Source organism: Channa argus, chromosome 14 (assembly GCF_033026475.1).
Source record: "Channa argus isolate prfri chromosome 14, Channa argus male v1.0, whole genome shotgun sequence".
Lineage (NCBI taxonomy): Eukaryota > Metazoa > Chordata > Actinopteri > Anabantiformes > Channidae > Channa > Channa argus.
The window spans coordinates 8,413,536-8,433,709 of record NC_090210.1 but is presented as its reverse complement, the minus strand read 5'-3'; the positions used below and the strand labels follow the sequence as shown (position 1 = coordinate 8,433,709).

General features: G+C 38.8%; 3 protein-coding genes across 4 annotated transcripts; 1 reads left to right on the top strand and 2 right to left on the bottom strand.

Moving 5' to 3' along the window:
- Positions 1–3,211: 3,211 nt before the first annotated feature.
- On the bottom strand, positions 3,212–7,932 carry nsun4 (NOP2/Sun RNA methyltransferase 4). 2 transcript variants are annotated; one of them, XM_067475326.1, is made up of 8 exons: positions 7,784–7,932; positions 7,149–7,368; positions 6,776–6,944; positions 6,370–6,524; positions 6,074–6,234; positions 5,846–5,970; positions 5,608–5,740; positions 3,212–5,447 (listed from the first exon to the last, which is right to left on the bottom strand). In XM_067475326.1, the coding sequence occupies exons 1-8, from the start codon at positions 7,886–7,888 to the stop codon at positions 5,304–5,306; spliced, it is 1,212 nt and encodes a 403-aa protein (XP_067331427.1). In that variant the 5' UTR covers positions 7,889–7,932; the 3' UTR covers positions 3,212–5,303. The 2 variants fall into 2 exon arrangements, with proteins under 2 accessions (XP_067331427.1, XP_067331428.1); XM_067475327.1 differs by having other exon boundaries at positions 5,308–5,447; positions 5,608–5,735.
- A 118-nt stretch (positions 7,933–8,050) lies between these two features.
- Positions 8,051–9,652, top strand: LOC137098782 (cytochrome b-c1 complex subunit 6, mitochondrial-like). The gene is made up of 4 exons (XM_067475374.1): positions 8,051–8,207; positions 8,621–8,671; positions 8,966–9,127; positions 9,275–9,652. Exons 1-4 carry the CDS (start codon positions 8,160–8,162, stop codon positions 9,305–9,307), a joined length of 294 nt encoding a protein of 97 aa, XP_067331475.1. The 5' UTR covers positions 8,051–8,159; the 3' UTR covers positions 9,308–9,652.
- Positions 9,653–11,197: 1,545 nt separating this feature from the next.
- Positions 11,198–19,008, bottom strand: pif1 (PIF1 5'-to-3' DNA helicase homolog (S. cerevisiae)). Its single transcript, XM_067475373.1, has 13 exons — positions 18,818–19,008; positions 18,018–18,581; positions 17,702–17,825; positions 17,370–17,495; positions 16,552–16,705; positions 15,548–15,662; positions 15,319–15,425; positions 15,093–15,232; positions 14,620–14,726; positions 14,428–14,515; positions 13,891–14,036; positions 11,782–11,973; positions 11,198–11,493 (listed from the first exon to the last, which is right to left on the bottom strand). Exons 2-13 carry the CDS (start codon positions 18,567–18,569, stop codon positions 11,455–11,457), a joined length of 1,890 nt encoding a protein of 629 aa, XP_067331474.1. The 5' UTR covers positions 18,570–18,581; positions 18,818–19,008; the 3' UTR covers positions 11,198–11,454.
- Between the last annotated feature and the right edge of the window lie 1,166 nt (positions 19,009–20,174).

Below are 20,174 nucleotides of genomic sequence, written 5' to 3'. Positions count from 1 at the left end.
CATGCAAAGACATATGAAACTTAACTGGGTGCTTCAGTGCTCAAAAATAATGCATACATGATATTTTAAGGTGTCAGTACTCTTCCTACCAAGGGATTTTTAATATGTTGCCAAATAAAAGAGCTGGACAGCGCAGAGACAGATGCTCATAGAGAGAGAAGAAATGAGTGATACTAAGAAACAGACAACAGGTGGTTAAACTGTGAATCCTGGGCCACCCTCCTTTAGTTCCACTTCATCTTCCATTTTCCTCTTGTTCTTTTTCTTTCTCAAACACTCTGACTGCCATCTCACCCCTCCTCGGTTAATCTTCTTGGAGAGAAGAAAACCCCCATTCTCTCTCTTCTTAATCTGGCTTCAGCCTAAACCTAAGGTTCCATTTCCAATGCTGGTCTCACTAACTAACCGGCAGCTCTCTAAGCCAGTTCATGGGGCATCGAGTCTGTCAGTGAATACCTAGATCATAGGTTGAAAAAAACGCCTGGTATATTAAGCTAGTCTGATGTAATGTAAAGGAGAACATCATTAGATGTTACATAAAAGAAGGTCCTTCATATTTGCTGGCATGTGCCAACAAATATTATTTGGAGTCTGTCATATTGATGAAGTCCAAAATCCAAACTTATATTGTGTTAAGACATATTACCAGAAACTTTATCTGGAAAGTGATGAATGAGTCGCCTGCAAATTTAACACATAACAAGTCAAGATTCTACATTAGGCTAATGCCAAAAGTAGAGAGCAGGAAAAAAACAGATCTAAAAATATTTCGAGTATATTTATTCAATGACTGGACAGATTGTATATTGATTTTTTATATAAAACAGCACATTATTTAAGACTTAACACAACAGTTTTGGCTTGTGATTCAGTGTGTTTTGGATCCACAGTCATTTTGTGATGTCAGCTTCCTGTGAAGCTGGAATTCCCTCTTTTCTTCTCCGCTTAAACACCTTATGACCTCCCAGATTTATGGGCCCTGGTCCCTAAGGGGACACCCTGGACTAAGAAGTTAACTAAAACTAGCGCACACTTTATCTGCTACAACAGTAACATCTTTCATTTATAGCACTAATACTGGTGTCATAGAGAAATATGTATCAGTATTTTGCAGTACAATTGATCGGAACCACAAACTACATTTTTCAATGTGTTGCAGTACTAAACTGCATTAATTTCACCAAGGGTCGCCACAGTGCAATGTGTTCCGCATGTTAATTTGATATGAGTTTCCTTACAATTTATCTGGGCCCGGGACCAGCACCAAGGCGGCCCTTGGTGAATGAGCGGGAACATGGTGGAGTGGGATTTGGACCCATCCCCATCCCAACCCAATGCTCTACCACTGAGACAGCAGGCCACCCTTTTAGCTAGGTTAAACTAATACACTTATCAATTGGTCAGTATATCACTCACAGGTGCTTTTTTACCTTTAGAATGAGCAAAATTTGCAGATCATACTTATTTACTTTTGCTCATGTATTTGCCCCTAACTGTGTAAAACAACCAGAGATTGAAAACACATTCTTAACTCAGTACTGAAATTTCTCAGTTCCTAGTTGACCAATGGTTGCACAGCCAAACACAGCCACATGACAACCATTAATATTTATGATAATGGGTTTGACTTGTTCTTTGGTTACAATTTAAGAGTCAACCTCAACCAAACTTCCAGACATGGTTTTCCGATCCTGACCTATCAGAACCGTGGCAGAGCTGATGGTTCTATGGTCCTGAGAGAAAGGAGAAATAAAAAGAGCTGGCAACTTAGTGCAAAGAAGCAGGGTTGAGGACAATCATCTATCCAGTGGAAGCAGTTTGCAGGGGTTTCCTCGACACAACCACCCAGCGCTTTCTGAAGTCCATAGGAGTTGTCGGCTCAACCCTTGAGTGCTAAAGGAGTTGGCAGAGGAGGCAAGGGGACTTCTGGCTCTGAAGGAAAGGTAAGACATGGGGACAAGGATCCTCAGGCCAGCTGCAGGGTGACATGAGAGGTGTTCTGGGATTAAAGAAGCAAAAATCAGTGAAGGGTGGTTCCAAGCTGATGACCCTGCAGCTGATCCAACAAGTCTGATGGTGTTTAAGACAGAAATACCTGGTAAGTAGAAATACTTGTACTTTTAATAGATGATGGGAGCAGAAGTACAATTTCAGCAGAATGTAAATTGGCTTCTAGAGGAGACAAATTAGCCACTGTTGAACAACTATTATTGTAGTGCAATTTGCTAAAAATCCATTTATGAATAATGCAAAAAAAAATTGGCTAGACATAAATAACCATTCATAGACAACAACACTGATATATGTTCATTTATAAAGCTTTGTGAGATAATCTCTCAGAATACCATAGTATCCTCCTTTCTGTTAGTTCTTGTTGCTACAATCTCCGTGCTTCCAAGCAGTTGCTCTTGTTCCCCTGGCTTGAAAAGACCTTGGCAAAACAACATTTTCCTATCATGCACCATGGTGATGGAATCATTTCCAAACAAACTCCTAAACTTAAAAACATTCAACTGCCGATTTTAAGAGTATCATAAAGAATGCAGTGAGGGAGAAATGCCAGTGGTTTCATGAGAGGCTACTGTGCTTGAATAGCTGTCATCCAGTTTTATTGTTATTTATTTTGTATGGCTGCTATCTTGGCCAGGTGTCCCTTGTTAGAGATCTCAATGGGATTTCTTGGTTAAATAAAGGCAACTAAAGTTTCAGTAAAAATTATTACTGATGATTCTTTCACTACTTTCAACAAACAACTAAATGCTCATAAAAAGTAAATAGAAATTGGCTTTAGAATTAAATTACCAGAGCAGTTTTAATGGTGAAGAAAACACTATCAAATTTTCTATCTGAGAAAAGCAGAACATCCTGCTGGGCTCAGTCTACGCGGAGCATCTGTGACAAAGACCCCTACCGCTGAAATCCTCTCTCCCACCGCCAACTGAGACACACATCTGATCTTTACCTCTGGGCCGGACAAGAGGAAAAAAACACCACAGCAGGAACAGCAGCATGTGCTTAAATACACAGAGTTAAAAGTAAGAGACCACTTGCCTCAATGAGTGTATGTACTAAACATAAAGACACCTGAATGGTCATCTTGAACAATTGAAGAAACAAAACTGAATCATCAAGTTTAGCTCATTTAAATAAGTCCTGTAAGACGTGTTTCTTCTAAGAGATTTCAGTTTCAGTCACTTTTTAATGTGTGCAATTCATTACTAATGGGCACAGGTTCATTCATTCAGAAGCTTGTTTGGTACAAGGTGAAAACATAAGACTATTACAGTGTTTTGCATCTTTATTGACGGAAAGGCAACATTTAAATTGTATTTGAAAACACAACAGAAGCACGGTTGTGTAGTCAAACCCATAATATTCATCTTTCTAATACACAGTAGACATCTCCCTAACACAGGCTTACACACAGGAGCACAAATGCACAGCGCTTCATTGGCTAATTCAATAATAAAGCAGGCAGCCAGTCAAGTCTATAGAAAGGCAGAAAGAGAGTAACTCATCTCTAACCGTCTACCGTCTCCTGAGTGTTAAAACATGTAAATTTATGTAAGAGCCCATAGGAAACACATATTTACAATATGTTTAGGTAATCACAAGATGTGCGAATAGGCATTCGAGGCCCTGGAGATGAAAGCAGTCAATACAAAAATAGTTTTTATGTGTCATTAATTCCCTCTGCATTCCCTGATACATCCCCCTTTTACCACAGTAATACAGTAATCACTCACAATCGCACAGAAAATTATCTGCAGTCATCTGTGGAATAAAAAAGCAGAGGGGCAAAACAGGGCGAGACGTCCCATTTTAGCTCTGTGCTGCCTCTTTAATGTTCATCTGGGAGCCGCATGGCTGCCGTCCATCCCTGCACGGGGATGCGAGTCAGCTCCAGCACTTGGAGCAGCTTAATGACACACACACACCATTTTGTCATGCTACATTGCCTGGCCAGGACAACATAAAGGGTCATCGGCATTGTGATGAAAAAAGAGGCACCTCTCCAATCACATTAGGTTGTGATAAGAGAAAACGTTTCACCTCTGAGTAATGTCAATGCAAAACAGTCTATCCAGCCTTAATAATGAAAGTTGGGCAGATTCAAACGTGAGAAGCCAAATGGTCAAAAAATGTCATTACTTGACTGCTCATTGCACCCTCCTTCCACATATATTGCATTATTAGGCAAAGCCATGATGCCTGATGAGTAACCATAGAACAAGCCAAGACCATTTTCACTGGCGAGTTACAAAGAGCAGGTAATTCTGAAGGAAATTTGTGTTTCTGTAATGTGATTCCCCAACATGAAATATTCATTCCTGTGCATCTGACACAGTGCGGGAGGACACACATAGTGGTGGTCCTGTAACCTTTACAGACATACTTAGTGTCCTCTAGTGGGCACAGAATATACAGGATGTCTATATTGTTGATCTACTCTTGCCACCTATTGGGCAATAATAAAACTACAAGTTATATGCAAACAACACACTGGTTTGGTAAATGGTAAATAGTCGCTTATATAGCGGTTTTATCCAAAGCGCTTTACAATATAGCTTCCCATTCACCCATTCACACACACACTCACACACCGATGGCGGTGGCTGCCATGCAAGGTGCTCACCTGACCCACCGGGAGCAACTTGGGGTTCAGTGTCTTGCCCAAGGACACTTCGACTTGTAGCCAGGAGTGGGGATTGAACCACTGACCCTGTGGTCCATGGTCAATTGCCTTACCAACTGAGCTACAGTTTAAGTCCTTGGGGGTGCTCAGTTGGTAAAGGCAGTCGTCCATGAACCACAGGGTTAGTGGTTCGACCCCCGGTCCCGGCTATATGTCGAAGTGTCTCTGGGCAAGAGACTGAACCCCTAACAGCCCATTCCCCATCACCAGCTGTGCAGTGCTGGTCCAAGCCCGGTAGAAATTGGGGAGGGTTGCGCCAGGAAGGGCATCCGGCGTAAAAAAAAAATAACTGTGCCCAATAAACATGTGGACAATGATCCGCTGGGGCGACCCTGAACTCACGGGATAAGCCGAAAGGACAAAAACACTGGTTTCAGTCCTTAAGTGCACCTGTGTTCAAAACTAAAGTTCATTCTTCCTGTTAATTACAAAAGTCCATAAAAAACTGTAGATCAGTGTTGTTCAGTGTATTCACTGTCATAATCACAATGTCCAGGTCTTTCACCTGGATACTTTATTCTAATTTATTCTGATGTTAGGTCCTTCTTTGCAAACAAGTATCTGGCAGCATAGATTTGTGTGGAAAACCAGTTGATAAGTTCAAAATCTATGTCAATCTCTTTAGCTTGCACATGTAGATGGGCCCAAAGTTAGCAGCTAAATGTGGAACAACCATCTCTCCAAGTTGAAGGTCAGGTGTGAAGTGAAACGTTTTCCGAAACATGTGTGTCAGGGGTCGCAGACTGACAACCTGAATGTTGATATGAGGAGGATGAGGGGGAAAAAAAAAAGGAGGAAAACAAGCAAACGGTCAATTTATTTCAAAGTTTAGAATTATCTTCCATTATTTATATGTTCATGATGTTTTTACACAGCTTGTTGATGACACTGACAGCTTCTGTCTGACTAACCTCAAGATGGATGCCATGGTTCTCTCGAGCCAAGTACACAGCCTGTTCCACCACACTCAGGTTCTGGATTTGTGAGAGCGTGCAGGTGGAGTACACAATCTCTCCACCTGGACATGCTGCCTTGATTCCTGCTCTGCAGATCAGGGAGGGAGTTTTTTTTACTAAAAGTAAAGTACAGTTAACCAACTGTATAATGCCTTAATGAAATTTAACACCACCATCTCTATTGAAAACATACAGCAGCAGTTCCAGCTGTAGCTGTGGCAGCCGTCGTCTCTCTGCAGTCCTGCTCTTACTGAATATGTTGTTGTCATCCTCCATGAGTGAATGCCTGTCTGTGGTGCAGGGGACATCAACAATAACCTAAATACAGAAAAATGAAGGCTAAAGTATCATCATCTCAGTAAACGTGATGAATTTATGCACCATCAATCAGAATTAATACGCTTATGTCACAATATCTTACTCTGTCAAATGTATTGCTTTCGACTTCTGCCCATTTGGTGCCATCAAAGGATGTGATGCGCAGCATCTCGTCTGACAAAAACTGCTTAGGAACATAACTGTTGAGGACCCTTTTCAATCGCAATGTCCGAGACACAGAGACGTCATTTAAACACAAAAACCCTTAAATATAAACACAAACAGTGGATGATTAGGAAAAACTGAGAAACATTTGTTAACACTCACAGATAGAGAACAGACAGAAGAAATGATATGAGTCAGGTAAAGAGAACCGCAAAGAGTGAGCAGTTCACTTACTGATAGCCTGGGTTTGGAGTAAAACCAGAGTCTTTCCTCCTGGAGCAGCACAGAGGTCAAGCACACTGTGACCTTCTTGAACATCTAGCGCGAGACAAGGCAGCACCGATGCTGCATCCATCAAGTAATAACCCAACAACCCGTGCATATCTGGTCTTAAGGAGACAAGACACTTAAAATCCTCAATTGGAAGATAAATGTATCCTCTAAACCCAAACAGGCATGCTAAACCCTTTAAAAACCAATGACAAAAATACATTTAAATCAAGTATAAACTACCACATTTGTAAAAGACATTAGGCAAAAGAGGTAATTCAAGTAACATTTTGATCTTCCTGCAGTAAGTACACATATCAAAATATTTTTGATTAGATATTTTTGCACAACTAATAATAAATAAGCTCACCTAGCTGGCTTGAACCTTGTAATGTCCCCTCTTGGAAACACTACACATTTGATGCTAGGACTAAGCTGTAGGGCAGAGTGCTGCTGACTATTATTGACTGATGTCTTCATGGAAACACCAAGTTCCTTGTCTGCCTCAACTGCCTTGTCTTGCTCAAAGCATGACTGAGCTGTGGAAAAGATATACAGAACAAATTATTTGAGTAGAAAGGGACATCTTTATGCCACCTGGGATTACCTCTTTAGGCATTTGTTTTTGCAATGATGAGTATAGTATAACATACAACCTCCATATTTGTACGTTTTCGTATTTTTTTGTCATTAATAGTCCAACATTGGAAAATGTAGTGTTAACACTGGAAATAAAAACCTACTTTCTGTGTGTGTGTCACTGATGAAGTCTCTGCAGCCCTGGGCTTGAAGGTTTGCCAGAACAGCTTCATAGGAGAAATTGTTAACCAAAGCTCCATATTTTCTCTCTGAGAGCAAGGCGACTCGTACGGATGGCCAGAGGTTCCCGAGTTGGACACTGTAAGTGGCATCAAAGTGCTGCAGGGCCAGCCTGGTTGGGGGGTTTTTGGGACGGGTAGCAGCCTGTCCGTAAGGTTGGAGGGTAGGAAACATTTTAATAGTTAACTATAAAATAAAAAATAAGGAAGGTTTTCATATGTAAAGTAACCAAACCGTTGCACTATACAATGTTATATTCATCAATGAAACTCAACCAACACCACACACACACAAACAAACAAAAACACACACACGCACAAACAAACAAACAAACAAAAACACACAGGAAGGGAGAGAGAGGGAGAGAGAGCTAGGATGCAAATATAATCTTTTATTTAACAACTGCCTCTCTATCCATCTCTTATAAACGTAATTTACCAGGCAGAGACACAGGGTTTTAAGATGTCTTGTAGCAATAATGTTACATTTATAGCTGTACTAAGCTAGCTTTTCTTGACATCTACAATAAATTATGTGACATTATGTCTTGAGAACCTACCCATTTTTCTTTCACTCGATTGCGTCTGGGCATTAAACTCCTAAAATCTTTAACTCTTCTTAACAGAAGCCTGGTATCCACCAAAATTGCCATCATGGGAAACATCTGTGCAACAGCTTTTTGGGTTCGTCTACAGTCCTACACATAAAACAAAAGTTCCGTACTCGTGAACTGTTGAATGGGCGGGCCTTCAACAAAACTTACGGCAATGATTGGATAAAAAACCTTTCAATGGTCTCTTTCCACCAATAGGAAACTTTATCCGGTGAGACATCTAGTTGTTTCCTGCGTGTGACCCCACGTCCTTAACAGAAAGCTGGGGAGTTGTGACTTCTGTGGTCTGTGGCCATTTTTAGTTAATTCCAGAATTATAAACATGGTTTTCGAGAGGAAAATGCTTACACACGGTGACCCAGAGGACGAGGTAGTTAAAAACATCAACATGAGTCTGTTTAGTCGCTTTTTAAATGCATGCTGGGTAATCGAAGTTTAGGAAGAAACTTCGGTAGTAGCCTGATTCCGGTCGGTTTAGTTGGTGTCAGCTGTAAAAACATAAGTAGAAGAATTGGAAGCTTTATTAATCGTCATTTAGTACATATTACAATGAAATGTGATGTCTGCATTTAACCCATACATTAAAGTCTTGTTTGATAGGATTACACAGGTAACATAGTTACAGAAGGGCACATGTCACTCAGTTTTATTATAACCATCGGTTTGATAATGGTGTTTTACCGTATAATTTTGCACAGAATCAAGATTATGGCAGGAATTGATTCCTTAACAAATGAAACTGAGACCAAACTAAATGCATTTCATATTATTGTAACTCACCAGGAGGAAAATGCGTCAGCTGAGGAAGAAGAAGAAGAGGAGGAAGAAATGGTGGTAAGTTTTTTTTTGTTTGTTTGTTTTTTGTTTTTTTGGATGTAGAAAGAAAGAGGAAAAATTCAGGTAAAATTACTAAAAATATAAAGTTATGTAATTTTTGGACCATGTTCACAAACAAAGGTTAGCCATGATCCGACTAAGGATTGGGCTTGATTTGGTACAATCTGAGGAAATGTTGCTTTGAACTCAAAAATGGACACAATAAATCAATGCTCCTGTGAGAAGTAGTGTATAACAAGGTTTTAATGATATTGCCCAGAGTTTCCCTCATTTCTCTCTGGTCCCTTACAGGATCCTCTAGAAAATGTACGAGCCAAGTGTGAACAGACTGAACACTGCGTGCACTACAAGGAGCGCCTGGACATCTGCGAAGCCAGGGTCAACTCAAGGTCCAACACTGAGGAGGACTGTACAGAAGAACTTTTTGACTTTCTGCATGCAAGGGACCACTGTGTAAGTGTGTGAGGGAAACGATGAGAAGGTAGAAATGGAGAAAAATGCATATAAAGGAATTAGCACATGGAAGATTAGGTTGTGTGTGTATATAGTACTTGATTTGTGCCTGTCTAATGTTAATTCTGTTGTCCTTTCTCATTGTAGGTAGCACACAAGCTGTTCCACAACGTTAAATGATTGACATGCCCAATTCCAACCATTTGCAGCTGTAGAATCTATTTAATTGCAATAAGGTTGACATCTGTTGTCATTCTGTGTATTAATGTAAATGATTTTTCTTGGGTTCCTAAACCCAGTACATACTTTCTGTATGCAATACATTATTGTAAAAAGGGTCAGAAGCAGTTTGTAAATGAAACATGGCTTATGTTGGTAATTGAAGCTATCAGTTGTAAAAGGTTGTGCAAAGAAGGGTTTGGACTCAATCAAAATGATCACTTATTGTGCTCTAGTGATGGAAAGTTTACCACAGGTTTGGTCGTGGACTTTTTCTGATCTGGAAAATAAAGCTTTTCTTGTGTTTCCAGTTTGTCAGGTGCTCTTTTTCAAGGTGTTTCACTTATGTGGTGTATGTATACAGTTAGGTTCATAAATATAGGAACAATGATTTATTATTTTTTTTTGGTATTTGTCTGTACACCACCACATTGAGTTTGAAACAAAAACCTGATCTGAGCAAAGTCCAGAACTTCTGCTTTAATTCAAGAACAAATGTGTGGTATTACCATTCAGGAATTAGCTACTCTAATATAGACACACATCCATTTTACAATTAAATAATGGTACAAACTAACATAATTACAAACACATGGATTGCCTTTAATACTTGAATAAAAATCAATGACTGCTTGGAGTGGAACCAATGGACATGATCAAATGGTAAGTTTCATCCTCCTGTGACTCTGCTTGTTTGTGGGTATTTCTGTCTTCAGTCTTGTCTTCATTAAGAGAAAAGCTGCTGAGCCAGTGAAGAATATTCCATTTCTTAGCTTTGAGTAACTCTTGTGTAGCTTTTGCTACTGGGTCATTATCTTGCAGTATGTAGCACAGTTCTATTTAGCTAAATCAGAGTACAGCCCTATTCACTTCACAAGTCATCCTGCTACTTTTAGCATTTTGTCAGATCAATGAACATCAGTGACCCAGTTCCTTAGACTGCTATACATGCACATGCCAAAATGCTACATCTACCACGTTTGAAAGCTGTTCCTTCATTGTGCTACCAGTTAATCTTGATTCTTAGTCTAAATCTTATTCCAAAATTGGGCAGGCTTTTAAGGGTGTATTTTAAAAAAAAATTATGGGCTCTCTGTTCTTGAGTGTTAACAGTGGTCTTCACCTTAAGTGCAGTTTGTTTTTGTTTTCTTTTTAAGAAAGCTCCAAACTGTTGTATGGGCCACTCCAAGTGTTTGTCATTTTCCCCGGTGGACTTTATTCCCCTGTCTAGTGACGGCCTTCTTCACTTGAATAGACATTTCTTTGGACTTCATATTGTGAGTTCCAGTAAATGGCTAACAAAGGCAAATCTAACACTCAGAAGCACTTTTTATATCTGCTTTACAAGTCATGAAGTAACAAAGGAACAGGCCATAACTAAATTAAAGGTGTATTTAAAAAAAAGGTACTGACTTCACTCACATCATAAGTGTTTCATTTTAAAACATAAATGTGAAAGTGTACACATTAATGTAGTTGTATACTCATTTCACCAGTGCTACTGAAGCCGTTTAGTGTTGAATCAATATTTCCGTAATCACAGCCTTACTTTGAGTTGCTAGGAGATGTTGCTGTTTTGTGCCACAAAAGACTCAAAACAAATCCCAGTATAATTTGAGATGTTCTATGAAATAATTAACAAATATCACTACCTAGCCATGTTGGGCACATGTAACATCAGACAAGCACCAAAAATGTGCTATAGTTTACAAAATGTCTTCAGCATTTAAATGTTGCCAAGTCAAAATCCAGGCCGACTGCTCAACCAGACTTTTTTTTTTTAAACTTTCTACAAGGGCAAAACGCACTTTTGAATGAACAATATTAGGTAATAAACAAAATGCATTTGTAAATTGACTAAAACTTTATTTAAATAAACATTCATAAAAAAGAAGACTTAATAAAAATAAGCTCCTAAAGATCTCTTGATTATGAACACATGGTGGCAGTGTGACATCAAGTACTGCCAGTAAGAGGACCCTTGAGGTAGACTGTTGAGGTCTGTGCTTACAGACATTAAGGAAAACATGTCAGTAGAGTTATAATACAAGGAAAACTTATGCACACAGTGCATAACATTACAGATGATGCAGAGCGACTCCTTCTCCCTAGGTTTGTCTGTTGCGAAGAAACTCATCCATGGAGGCCTGCAGACAGCAGTAGAGGCAAATCATTTTACAACTGAGCAGTTTGTGATATAGTTTCCTAAACATTTCTGCAAAACTCCCAAGTAATGTGGCTGCTCTGAAATTAAATAAATTAATCTATGTCTCTATATAATTTTAAAGAGCGTCATTTCTAGAGCAATACTGGTGTTTTAATCAGAACACTGTATGCACTTCAATGAAACTAGTGGAAAACCTCTACATATTAGGTAAATCATTGATTTTTTTTTCCTGTTTTAAAAACAGAAACAATCAATAGTCTGGCCCCACCTGCATGAGCATCCTCTCCTTCCTCAGTTTCTTGTAGAAAAGGAGAACATCTGGATCAGCTCGCACCACACGGGGGTCAAAGTCCATGACCCTTAGACCTTGCAGACACCGAGCCCGAGACAAGGCCACATAAGCCTGGCCACGTTCAAAAACGCGTGCCAGAGAGATTTCCACGCAGTCCAGTGTCATTCCCTAAAATAAATAACAAACCATGTGTTTATATGTCAGGATAATCCTATAAAACAGGATGGAAAGGCAATTTTTGAACCCCAGAATTCAATGAAATTTTGTAGTTCAAGCTGGAGTCTGCATTCCTGGATGGATATTCAAGTATTAGACACAAATGCTCAAGGATCCCCTGGCTGATTAATTCACAAATATACTAACAAATCTGTATTTAGTCCAATGCCATGAAGATACCCCATTAAATTACTTGCATGTTTCAGTAGTAACTACAAAAAGGATTACAAACAAAAATAATAAAATATATGACTGTACTGTTATAAAGTGTACCACACACACGATAACTGCTTAGTGTACAAGATTTTTGAGAAGTTACTGAAAGTACAGTTCTTTCATGATTCAAAGCCACACGTACATCATCCCAGCTATCCTTCAGGGATGCAGCTGTGTGACTTCTTTTTTACGCTTCAGTGAATCACACATTACTGACACTTTAATCATGACCAGTGAACTCAAAAAAAAAAATAAAAAAACCCTCACTGACCTGGATGTCAAATGTAATAGTAAATTGTTTAAGCAGTCAGTATTTAAGAATCAGACTCATAACTATTATGATCTGTAATTATATCATTGTTGACTTGGCACTTAATCCTGAACTTTCTGAAAACCAAACAAATGCAGATGCCTCACCTGAGCCAAAGGCTGCTGTTCAACTTTATGATCCCAGTATGGTTTTCACTGCAGAATACAAACATTTTAGGGGTTCCCTGACTCCGATGTGTTAAAATTAAGTTGCCCACAAAACAATTCCCTCCTTGGGGATCACGCAAACAAATGATATCAATTCTATGGGCTGAGTAGGGTGCAGAGAATGAAAAACACTACTGCACATGATAAACAGGCCACAGAAAGCAGAAACATACCTGAAAGCAAAAAACACTGATTCAACTTCAACCCAAATGTCTAGAAATGACTATGAAACCTATAATCTGAATGTGGCATTGAGGATTATTTGGCTTCTTCCACTATTATACGTTAAGAGCTTTTCCATGTCCCAATTCAAGGGTGGAAGGACAAACAATGTTGTGACGCATACCATAAAACCAACTGAGGAAATGTCTTTTTTGACATCATGTCAAAAATCAGGCACTCTTTATTTTATAATACTGATATTTCTGCCCTGATGTACTTTGAATTGCCACAATGTATGAAAAGACACACTGGAGGGTCTGTTTCTGTCTTAAAGATGTGAACTGCTGCACATTGTTAAGAACCTTTCCAACTTTACATACACCCTCTATAACCCAATAAGCACTAGCCTGTTAAGTTGCTAACATTTGCTTATTAGCCTCATGCAAAACTGAAGCTGGTGGGAATTTCATGAGGTTTGTAAATATTTGTCTCGTTTTTCTAATGATATGACCAATGTCAAACATTTTATAAGATTACAGCTCTAGATAAAAGTTTATTAGACTTCCTTACACTGACAGTGTGGCTACGAATTTGAAGTAAAGATGCTTTTAGATTTTCTCTGCAACTGTCACAAATAAATGCCTGTGAAATGCCAATAGTGCTTGCAGTAATAGCAAGTTATAATAATAGTAATCATAAATTCATAGCAATAATTCTTAAAAGACAAAAGTATTTTTATCTTCCCTCTCCTTTTGATGTGATAATATGATATTGATGCTGATATGTCAGATGAAGCTCAGGTAAAGCAATCAAATCATCAATTTTGAACTGGAAAAATATTTTAAAAGGGTCTTCATCAACTTATTAGTTTAAAACAAATCAACGGTTACACACTGAATACCATCCTCAGGGAAGGCAAGATATTCGTACTTATTTGATGATCAGTTGTCTCTCCAGTACTTATGTGAGAGTTTTACTAGTAATCCATGTGGCTTGGATTGAACCTGTGCTCACCTGACTCTTGTGGATGGAAATGGCCCAGGCCAATTTGAGGGGCAGCTGCTGTCGACTCAGATGGATCCCACCACCTGATTTAAACACCCAGCGTTCTGGCTTCAGCACTTCTGTAACGCCACACAGAAAACGCACATGTGGGAGTCCTGAGGAAGTAAGGAGGGAGTCAGTACATGGAATTTGCTACCATGGTGATTTCTTAACGTACACATTGGGGCATTTTCATTAAATTAGCTTTTTTGTTTTGGCCTGTCAGGCCAATTCAGTATATAAAAACTTAAGCTCCTCTTCAATTAAAATTCTGCAGTCATTGAACACAGTAACAGATGACTATATTGGCAAACAAGCTTGAAACTGTTGAATAGAAATTAGCATTAAGGCAGCTGGTAGTGTTAGGTTGTCATGGTTAACAGCAGCCCTGATGAGCTCTTCTTGTAACAATTTCATCCATATTTGTATATGCAAAAAGTGGCTTGTCACACAAGTCATTATCATTTTCTCTGCACCAAATTGGTTTGAAAATAATCAGATACTGACCATGCTTTCCAGACTCAAAAGCTGCCACAACTCCTCGTGCTCCATTCACTAGACCTCGAGCAACATCCAGGTTCTTTGTCAGCATGACCTTAGAAGTAAAAGCATCAAACATAGTAAAGCATATCTTCACACACACTGAACACCATGCTTAACTTACCAAATTAGATATTCTGGAGCTCTCTGCAGTCATACCTGAGCACCCACTTTGAGCTGGATCAGTCTGCTGACAGGGCTGTGAGCATCTATAGTTTTCACTAGTGCTGGGTCACTGTCAAGTGCCTCAAATACGTGCATGGGACCTAAGGACCAAAGAGAGACATTTGTTAAATCAGTGGGTTACAATATAGTCATACTGTGAAAGCTGGTAGTTTCACATACACTGTTTCACATAGACTGTTATGGGTAGAAGCAAATGTTCAAGGGAGTAACCTAAAGATACAAGTATGAAATATGATGTTATTGCTGGATAATTTGCAAAAAAATAAAAACAGGAGTCATTAAGCAAGTGGCATCTACTTGATGCAGAAAACACTGCTGGAGCAGTTCAAACAGCTATTATAACTCAGGCCACCTATATAATGGTTTTCACCTGTACTTAAGCCCAACAAAATAATACCCATTTCAAGCTGAAAGAAACTTAATTGCACATATAACTGCATTCAGACCTGGAAGTTGCTGGAGTTTGTTCTCGTTAGTGAGCTCCACATCATCTTTGTGCGTGCAGAGCCTGGTTGCTAGAATACCGTCCCTCTCAATGTTCTGGTAAGAGCTTTCTATTAGCTTAGCTGTGACTTCCTCTGTCACCCTGAAGTGTATGAAAGTATAAAACCTTTTTAGAAAAGCTACATTTGCAACACAACATACATGTTCTGCACAGTGTCATTGTTTTACCTGCCCACCCTCACTGCCTGCAGGAGGGAGATGAATGACTGGTCTGTTTGTCTTCTCACTTCTGTCAGCTCCATGTTGACCTGAATGACTTTACGCCAACTCCTGGCCTAAAGGAGAGAACTCGTTTTCAGTGACACTGATCTAGTGATCCACTCTAATCAGATTATTGACACAACAGGCAAAAATTTAAAAAATAAAAAGGAAGTTCTAGGATCTATGGACATCTGACCTGGAAGCAGAAGGCTGCCTTTTCCTTTCCCTTAGAAACAGGTGGCAGCTGGAGGAAGTCCCCACATACAATCAACTGAATGCCTCCAAATGGCTCTGTAGACCTTCTCACAGACCTGTAAAAGTGCATTGAGAAAACAGAAGATTATACATTTGGGCTTGCAAATAATCACCATTTTCTTCACTTATTAATCAGATTTTAGTTTTCCCAAATAATAGGTTAGTGTATAATATTACATTTCCTAAAGACTAAATTTGTCTTTTCTCTGTATAAAGTAAAATGACATCACAAAACAAAGAACAGCAGCAAATCCTCACAACTAATTTAAGACATCATGTCGAGACACATCAAAAATTACTTATCAGCTAAATACACTCAAAGTACCAAAGTAAGGTCTCACTCTGCAAAATAAGCCATGTTCAGAATAATGCATATTAAAATATTAATGCATTATTCATTATAACGAATAAATGGCATCACTTCAGTGTTGCAGGTGGAGCTTTTAATTACTTTATATACTGCAGAGTATGTTGTGAATTAGGAATCAAATGTATTAGAATAAAAGTATCATAAAATAAAAACACACCTAATAGAAAGTGACATAAAATGAAAACACTTAAGTACCTCAAAATTGTAGTAGAGTCCTTGAGTAAATACACTAAATGTCTTTCCAGGACTTGTAGGGTCACTATTTAACAATCAACTGCCTGTAATCCATTTATGCAGGACTTATGAATATTTGTTCAGCCACAGTAGCCCTCGGGGTTCAAATGTTCAGTTCTTTTTATTGTAAGCGGACTGCTGCCATTAAGGTCTGTGGTTGACTTAATTGGATTCATTAACACTGTACTGTCTACATGATATAAAAAAAATAAATATCTTCCTGCCTTTAGCCATAATAAAACATAATAAGACAGATGGTGACAACCCAAAACACCTGATTTAAGTGTTTTTACATTAATGCTGATCTTGGCTAAAATGTTGATCTTAGCACCTTCTCTCACCTTGCTACTGCCTCGAGCTTATCAAAAAACGGAGCCTCCACCATGGAGATCTCGTCGATGATGAGGTGTCGACAGCTAGTCCAGTGCTGCAGCACCCCAGGCCGCTGAGCCAACTCGATACACTGCTCCAGTGGGGCAGAACCCGAACCAATACCTAAAATGAACACGGAACCAAAGCAGGAGAGACAGATGGTCAGAGGGGACACAAATGAATAACACCTATGCAAATACTTGGTTCATAAAATTGTACTGTATATTGAGATTTAATTAGAAAAATCTGTTCATATGGAGAGATACCCAACACCTCGTCTTCAATTATATTAAAGATTCAGACATCGCATAGGAGAGAAAGGCTGCAGCTCTGATTACCAGAAAGATGACACTTAAGAAACATTTAGTTAAACAGAAAATTGTTAACTATGGTTTAGTCTTTTTTTAAAGGGATCCAATTTTTTATTTTTATTTTATTTTTATCTTTTTTAAGTGTGAGGATTTCCTGTGTTTCTCAAAAACACCAGAAGCACAAATGATTAATCCAGAAAATAAATCCGCAAAATACATAATAAAAACAACTGTTAAATGCAGCTCTGCAGGTGAGGACTTCCACTTGTGCTTTTCCTTAATAAGAAAGTAAATTTCCATTTGTGTCTCAGTTGTTTGAAACCAGATGACTTGACCAATTATTTTGATTTCTAAGACATGTTGCTGTTGTAGAAAAATAACTTACTGCACATCTGCATCCACTAATTATGTGGTTTATTTAAAAACAGACACTTGCGTAAAATCCATTTCAACCTATGAGAAACACAACAACTGACCTGCAAAGTTGTGTAGTGTTGTTCCTCCAATGTGACATGCGGCCACTCCTGTGCTGGCTGTGGCAAAGGTGCTCTTTGGAGGAAGAGATCCTATGATTCTCTTGAGCAAGAAGGACTTTCCTGTACCTAAAAGAACATTAAAAATAAACAAAATTATAAAAAAAAAAAATTACATTTAAAATAAAAAAAGAGTCATTTATTGCAGAAGACCATAAATGTAAATTGTCTAAAAATCAGGTTATCGTTAATGCAAATGAAATACACAGTGTTTGTTTTAGACATGTAGCCCTTACAAAGCAGTTATGAAAATATAATTTACTGTTGCCACGTACCTGCACTTCCAGTGAAGAAGATGTTTTTGCCACTCAGCACTGCACTGAGGACAGCAGCCTGTTCTTTGTTCAGCTTGCGTGATGGCAGAGACAGGATGGGCTTCTTACTTGGGTTTGCTTTCACCTAAAATTATATATAATTTTGATGACATCATTTTCCACAGGCAAACATGTATATTGTACAGCTTGCTCAAAGAGCATTAGAATTTGACATACAGGATAAGACATAAGCAAACATCGAGTCGATTCAAGAGGGAAGCCGAGGAGTCAAAACAAGACATTGGTTAAATAATATTCATGTCTGTGTAAAACTCACTGGGCTGAAGTTACAGTCATTTCTTGACCTTTTGACCTGCTGTCCTGTTCCTGCCACAGTCATCTTATTGGTGCGATCTGACAGGCCTTTGGGTGCCACTTTATTTCTCAGCTCATTGGCCTTCTGAATGTCCTTTTGCTGCAGAGGGCTGATGGCCTCGAAGCTGCGGGGCAGACCAGCCTTGAGTTTTTCTCTATCACTCAGAGGCTTGCTGCTCTTCCAGGCCTGGTGTTTGATGCTCAGGGTTTTGAGGAAGAGGCTCAGCTGGTCTGGGGGGCAGTTGGAGACGAGCACCTGGATGTTTTCAGGTAGCAATTTGATGGTGCACTTCCCATCTCTGGCAAACCTGGTAAAAAGTTTCATCTCTTTCAGGTGATAACTTTGTGGGACCTTTCCGTCGTGGACTCGGAGGATAATCTCCTGGAACTCATTCCGTCCCAGAACAACAGAGGCTTTACGGATGACCTGTCTCCGGGTCGCCTGCCCGGAAGAGTTCAGTTTCTCTACCGTCACACAGCACTGCAGCTGGGCCCCGTCCTCACCTGCAAACATTGCAGCAGCACTCTGTCGAAAACATGAGGTAATCTTAATCAATGGACAATTAAAATAATAAAACAACACAGTGTTTAAAACAAGGAAGGATACGTTGTAGCGAAGCACAAATGGAAACAAAGCAACTTTACCACAGCTGTGCTTCGTTCATTCAACAACAGCCTTCGTGATCTCTCTAGACTATAATGCAACAATTCAGTTGTTTTCGACCTGGAAAGAAATTTTAAATATTTTGTTCCAAGACTTACCTCAATCTTATTTTCAAATCTGTGTCTTTCTTTCTCTGCCCATGCAGCTGCTCGCAGGTTTCAGGACACGAAACAAGCGATTTTCAAACAGTCCGTTCGTAAAAGCAGCCAATGACAGCGCGATGCTCCTGACCAATCAGAGCACGGAGCTTTAATAAGTCAGCCATAGAGGGACGCGAAGCAACGCCACTGCATTTTCACCGACCAATCGCACGGAAACGTCATGTTTGTGTGAAATACACATGGCTGTTCCGGAAACATCTTCAGAGTCTCACTGCTACTGTAACCTTATTAGTAGGAACTGCATGGTGAAATATAACCTACAAACTCAATTCAGAATCATGAGTTTGTAGGTTATATTTATTTCTCGTGGTATAAACAGTTACGTTTGTGTGAAACTTTGTTTACTCTGGGTGAAGTTACTAATACTGGTGGACATGTGACTCCTTCTAGTCAAAAGACATTAAGGGAAGTGCCTACGCTGTACAAGTAGTAGTGTGTAGGCTAAAAACCTCACTTATTAACTAGTTTAGAATAGTGTATTATACAATACCTTATACTCTTGGTACAACTAGCATAGGCCTACTTACTGGAACAATGTCACTTGCAAATACAGTATTGCTCACCGAGAGCAATAAAGAATTGTATCAACTAATAACTATTAATAAAAATGTATTTGTTGATAGTATTTTGTGCTATTTTTTCTAAATCTGCAATGGACCTAAAAATAAAAAAATAACATAGTACATACAAAATACCATATCCTTGAAAGTATAATATTGGGGGAAAAAATTTGAAATTTTCAAGCAAAGCAGGCTACCTAAAAATTTAACAACACTGTTTCTGTAAATTCTAAAAAAATATTAATCTAAATTGCTGTTTCTTAGTTGTATTGTTTTTTACATTTCCTTATTCCAGTGAAACAAGCAAACAAAAAACTAATGATAAAATATGAAATGTGAGGGACTACAAGGTTATGTTTGTATTATTAGTTCTGATAATTTCTCTTTTACTTAGTCAAAACTTGGCTAATTTGGTGAATCAAGTGGCAAGTCTAAGGTTTTCAGACCTGTGTTTCTTTTTCATTAGTGATCATAAAAGTGAATGATGGAGATTATGATGCCAAATGTAAAATAGGCAAAGAAATACAGAAGTAGTATCTTCGTTCTGGTTCATGTCTTCACCAGTGCAGCTATGCTTTATTCACTATAAGGACATTACAAAGACTTACATTCACAATTCCTAATTACCTAGAGCTCTTACTCTAACCTTAATCTAAATTTAACCTTATGCCTAATCTTAAATTATACAAAATGTAGTGGTTTATGTTTTGGGGACTTTTGTTGTCTCACAGTGG

Excerpts from the sequence above, each read along its gene's own strand:
- nsun4 (XM_067475326.1), bottom strand. The coding sequence starts at position 7,888 with ATGTTTCCCATGATGGCAATTTTGGTGGATACCAGGCTTCTGTTAAGA. Across the intron at positions 7,369-7,783 it reads ATCGAGTGAAAGAAAAATGG|GCTGCTACCCGTCCCAAAAA; the intron begins GTAGGTTCTCAA and ends CCTTACGGACAG. Across the intron at positions 5,448-5,607 it reads ACCATGGCATCCATCTTGAG|GTTGTCAGTCTGCGACCCCT; the intron begins GTTAGTCAGACA and ends ATCAACATTCAG.
- pif1 (XM_067475373.1), bottom strand. The coding sequence starts at position 18,569 with ATGTTTGCAGGTGAGGACGGGGCCCAGCTGCAGTGCTGTGTGACGGTA. Across the intron at positions 16,706-17,369 it reads AACACTACACAACTTTGCAG|GTATTGGTTCGGGTTCTGCC; the intron begins GTCAGTTGTTGT and ends TGTTCATTTTAG. Across the intron at positions 15,426-15,547 it reads AGGCAGCCTTCTGCTTCCAG|GCCAGGAGTTGGCGTAAAGT; the intron begins GTCAGATGTCCA and ends TCTCTCCTTTAG.
- LOC137098782 (XM_067475374.1), top strand. The coding sequence starts at position 8,160 with ATGGTTTTCGAGAGGAAAATGCTTACACACGGTGACCCAGAGGACGAG. Across the intron at positions 8,672-8,965 it reads AAGAGGAGGAAGAAATGGTG|GATCCTCTAGAAAATGTACG; the intron begins GTAAGTTTTTTT and ends GGTCCCTTACAG. Across the intron at positions 9,128-9,274 it reads TGCATGCAAGGGACCACTGT|GTAGCACACAAGCTGTTCCA; the intron begins GTAAGTGTGTGA and ends TTCTCATTGTAG.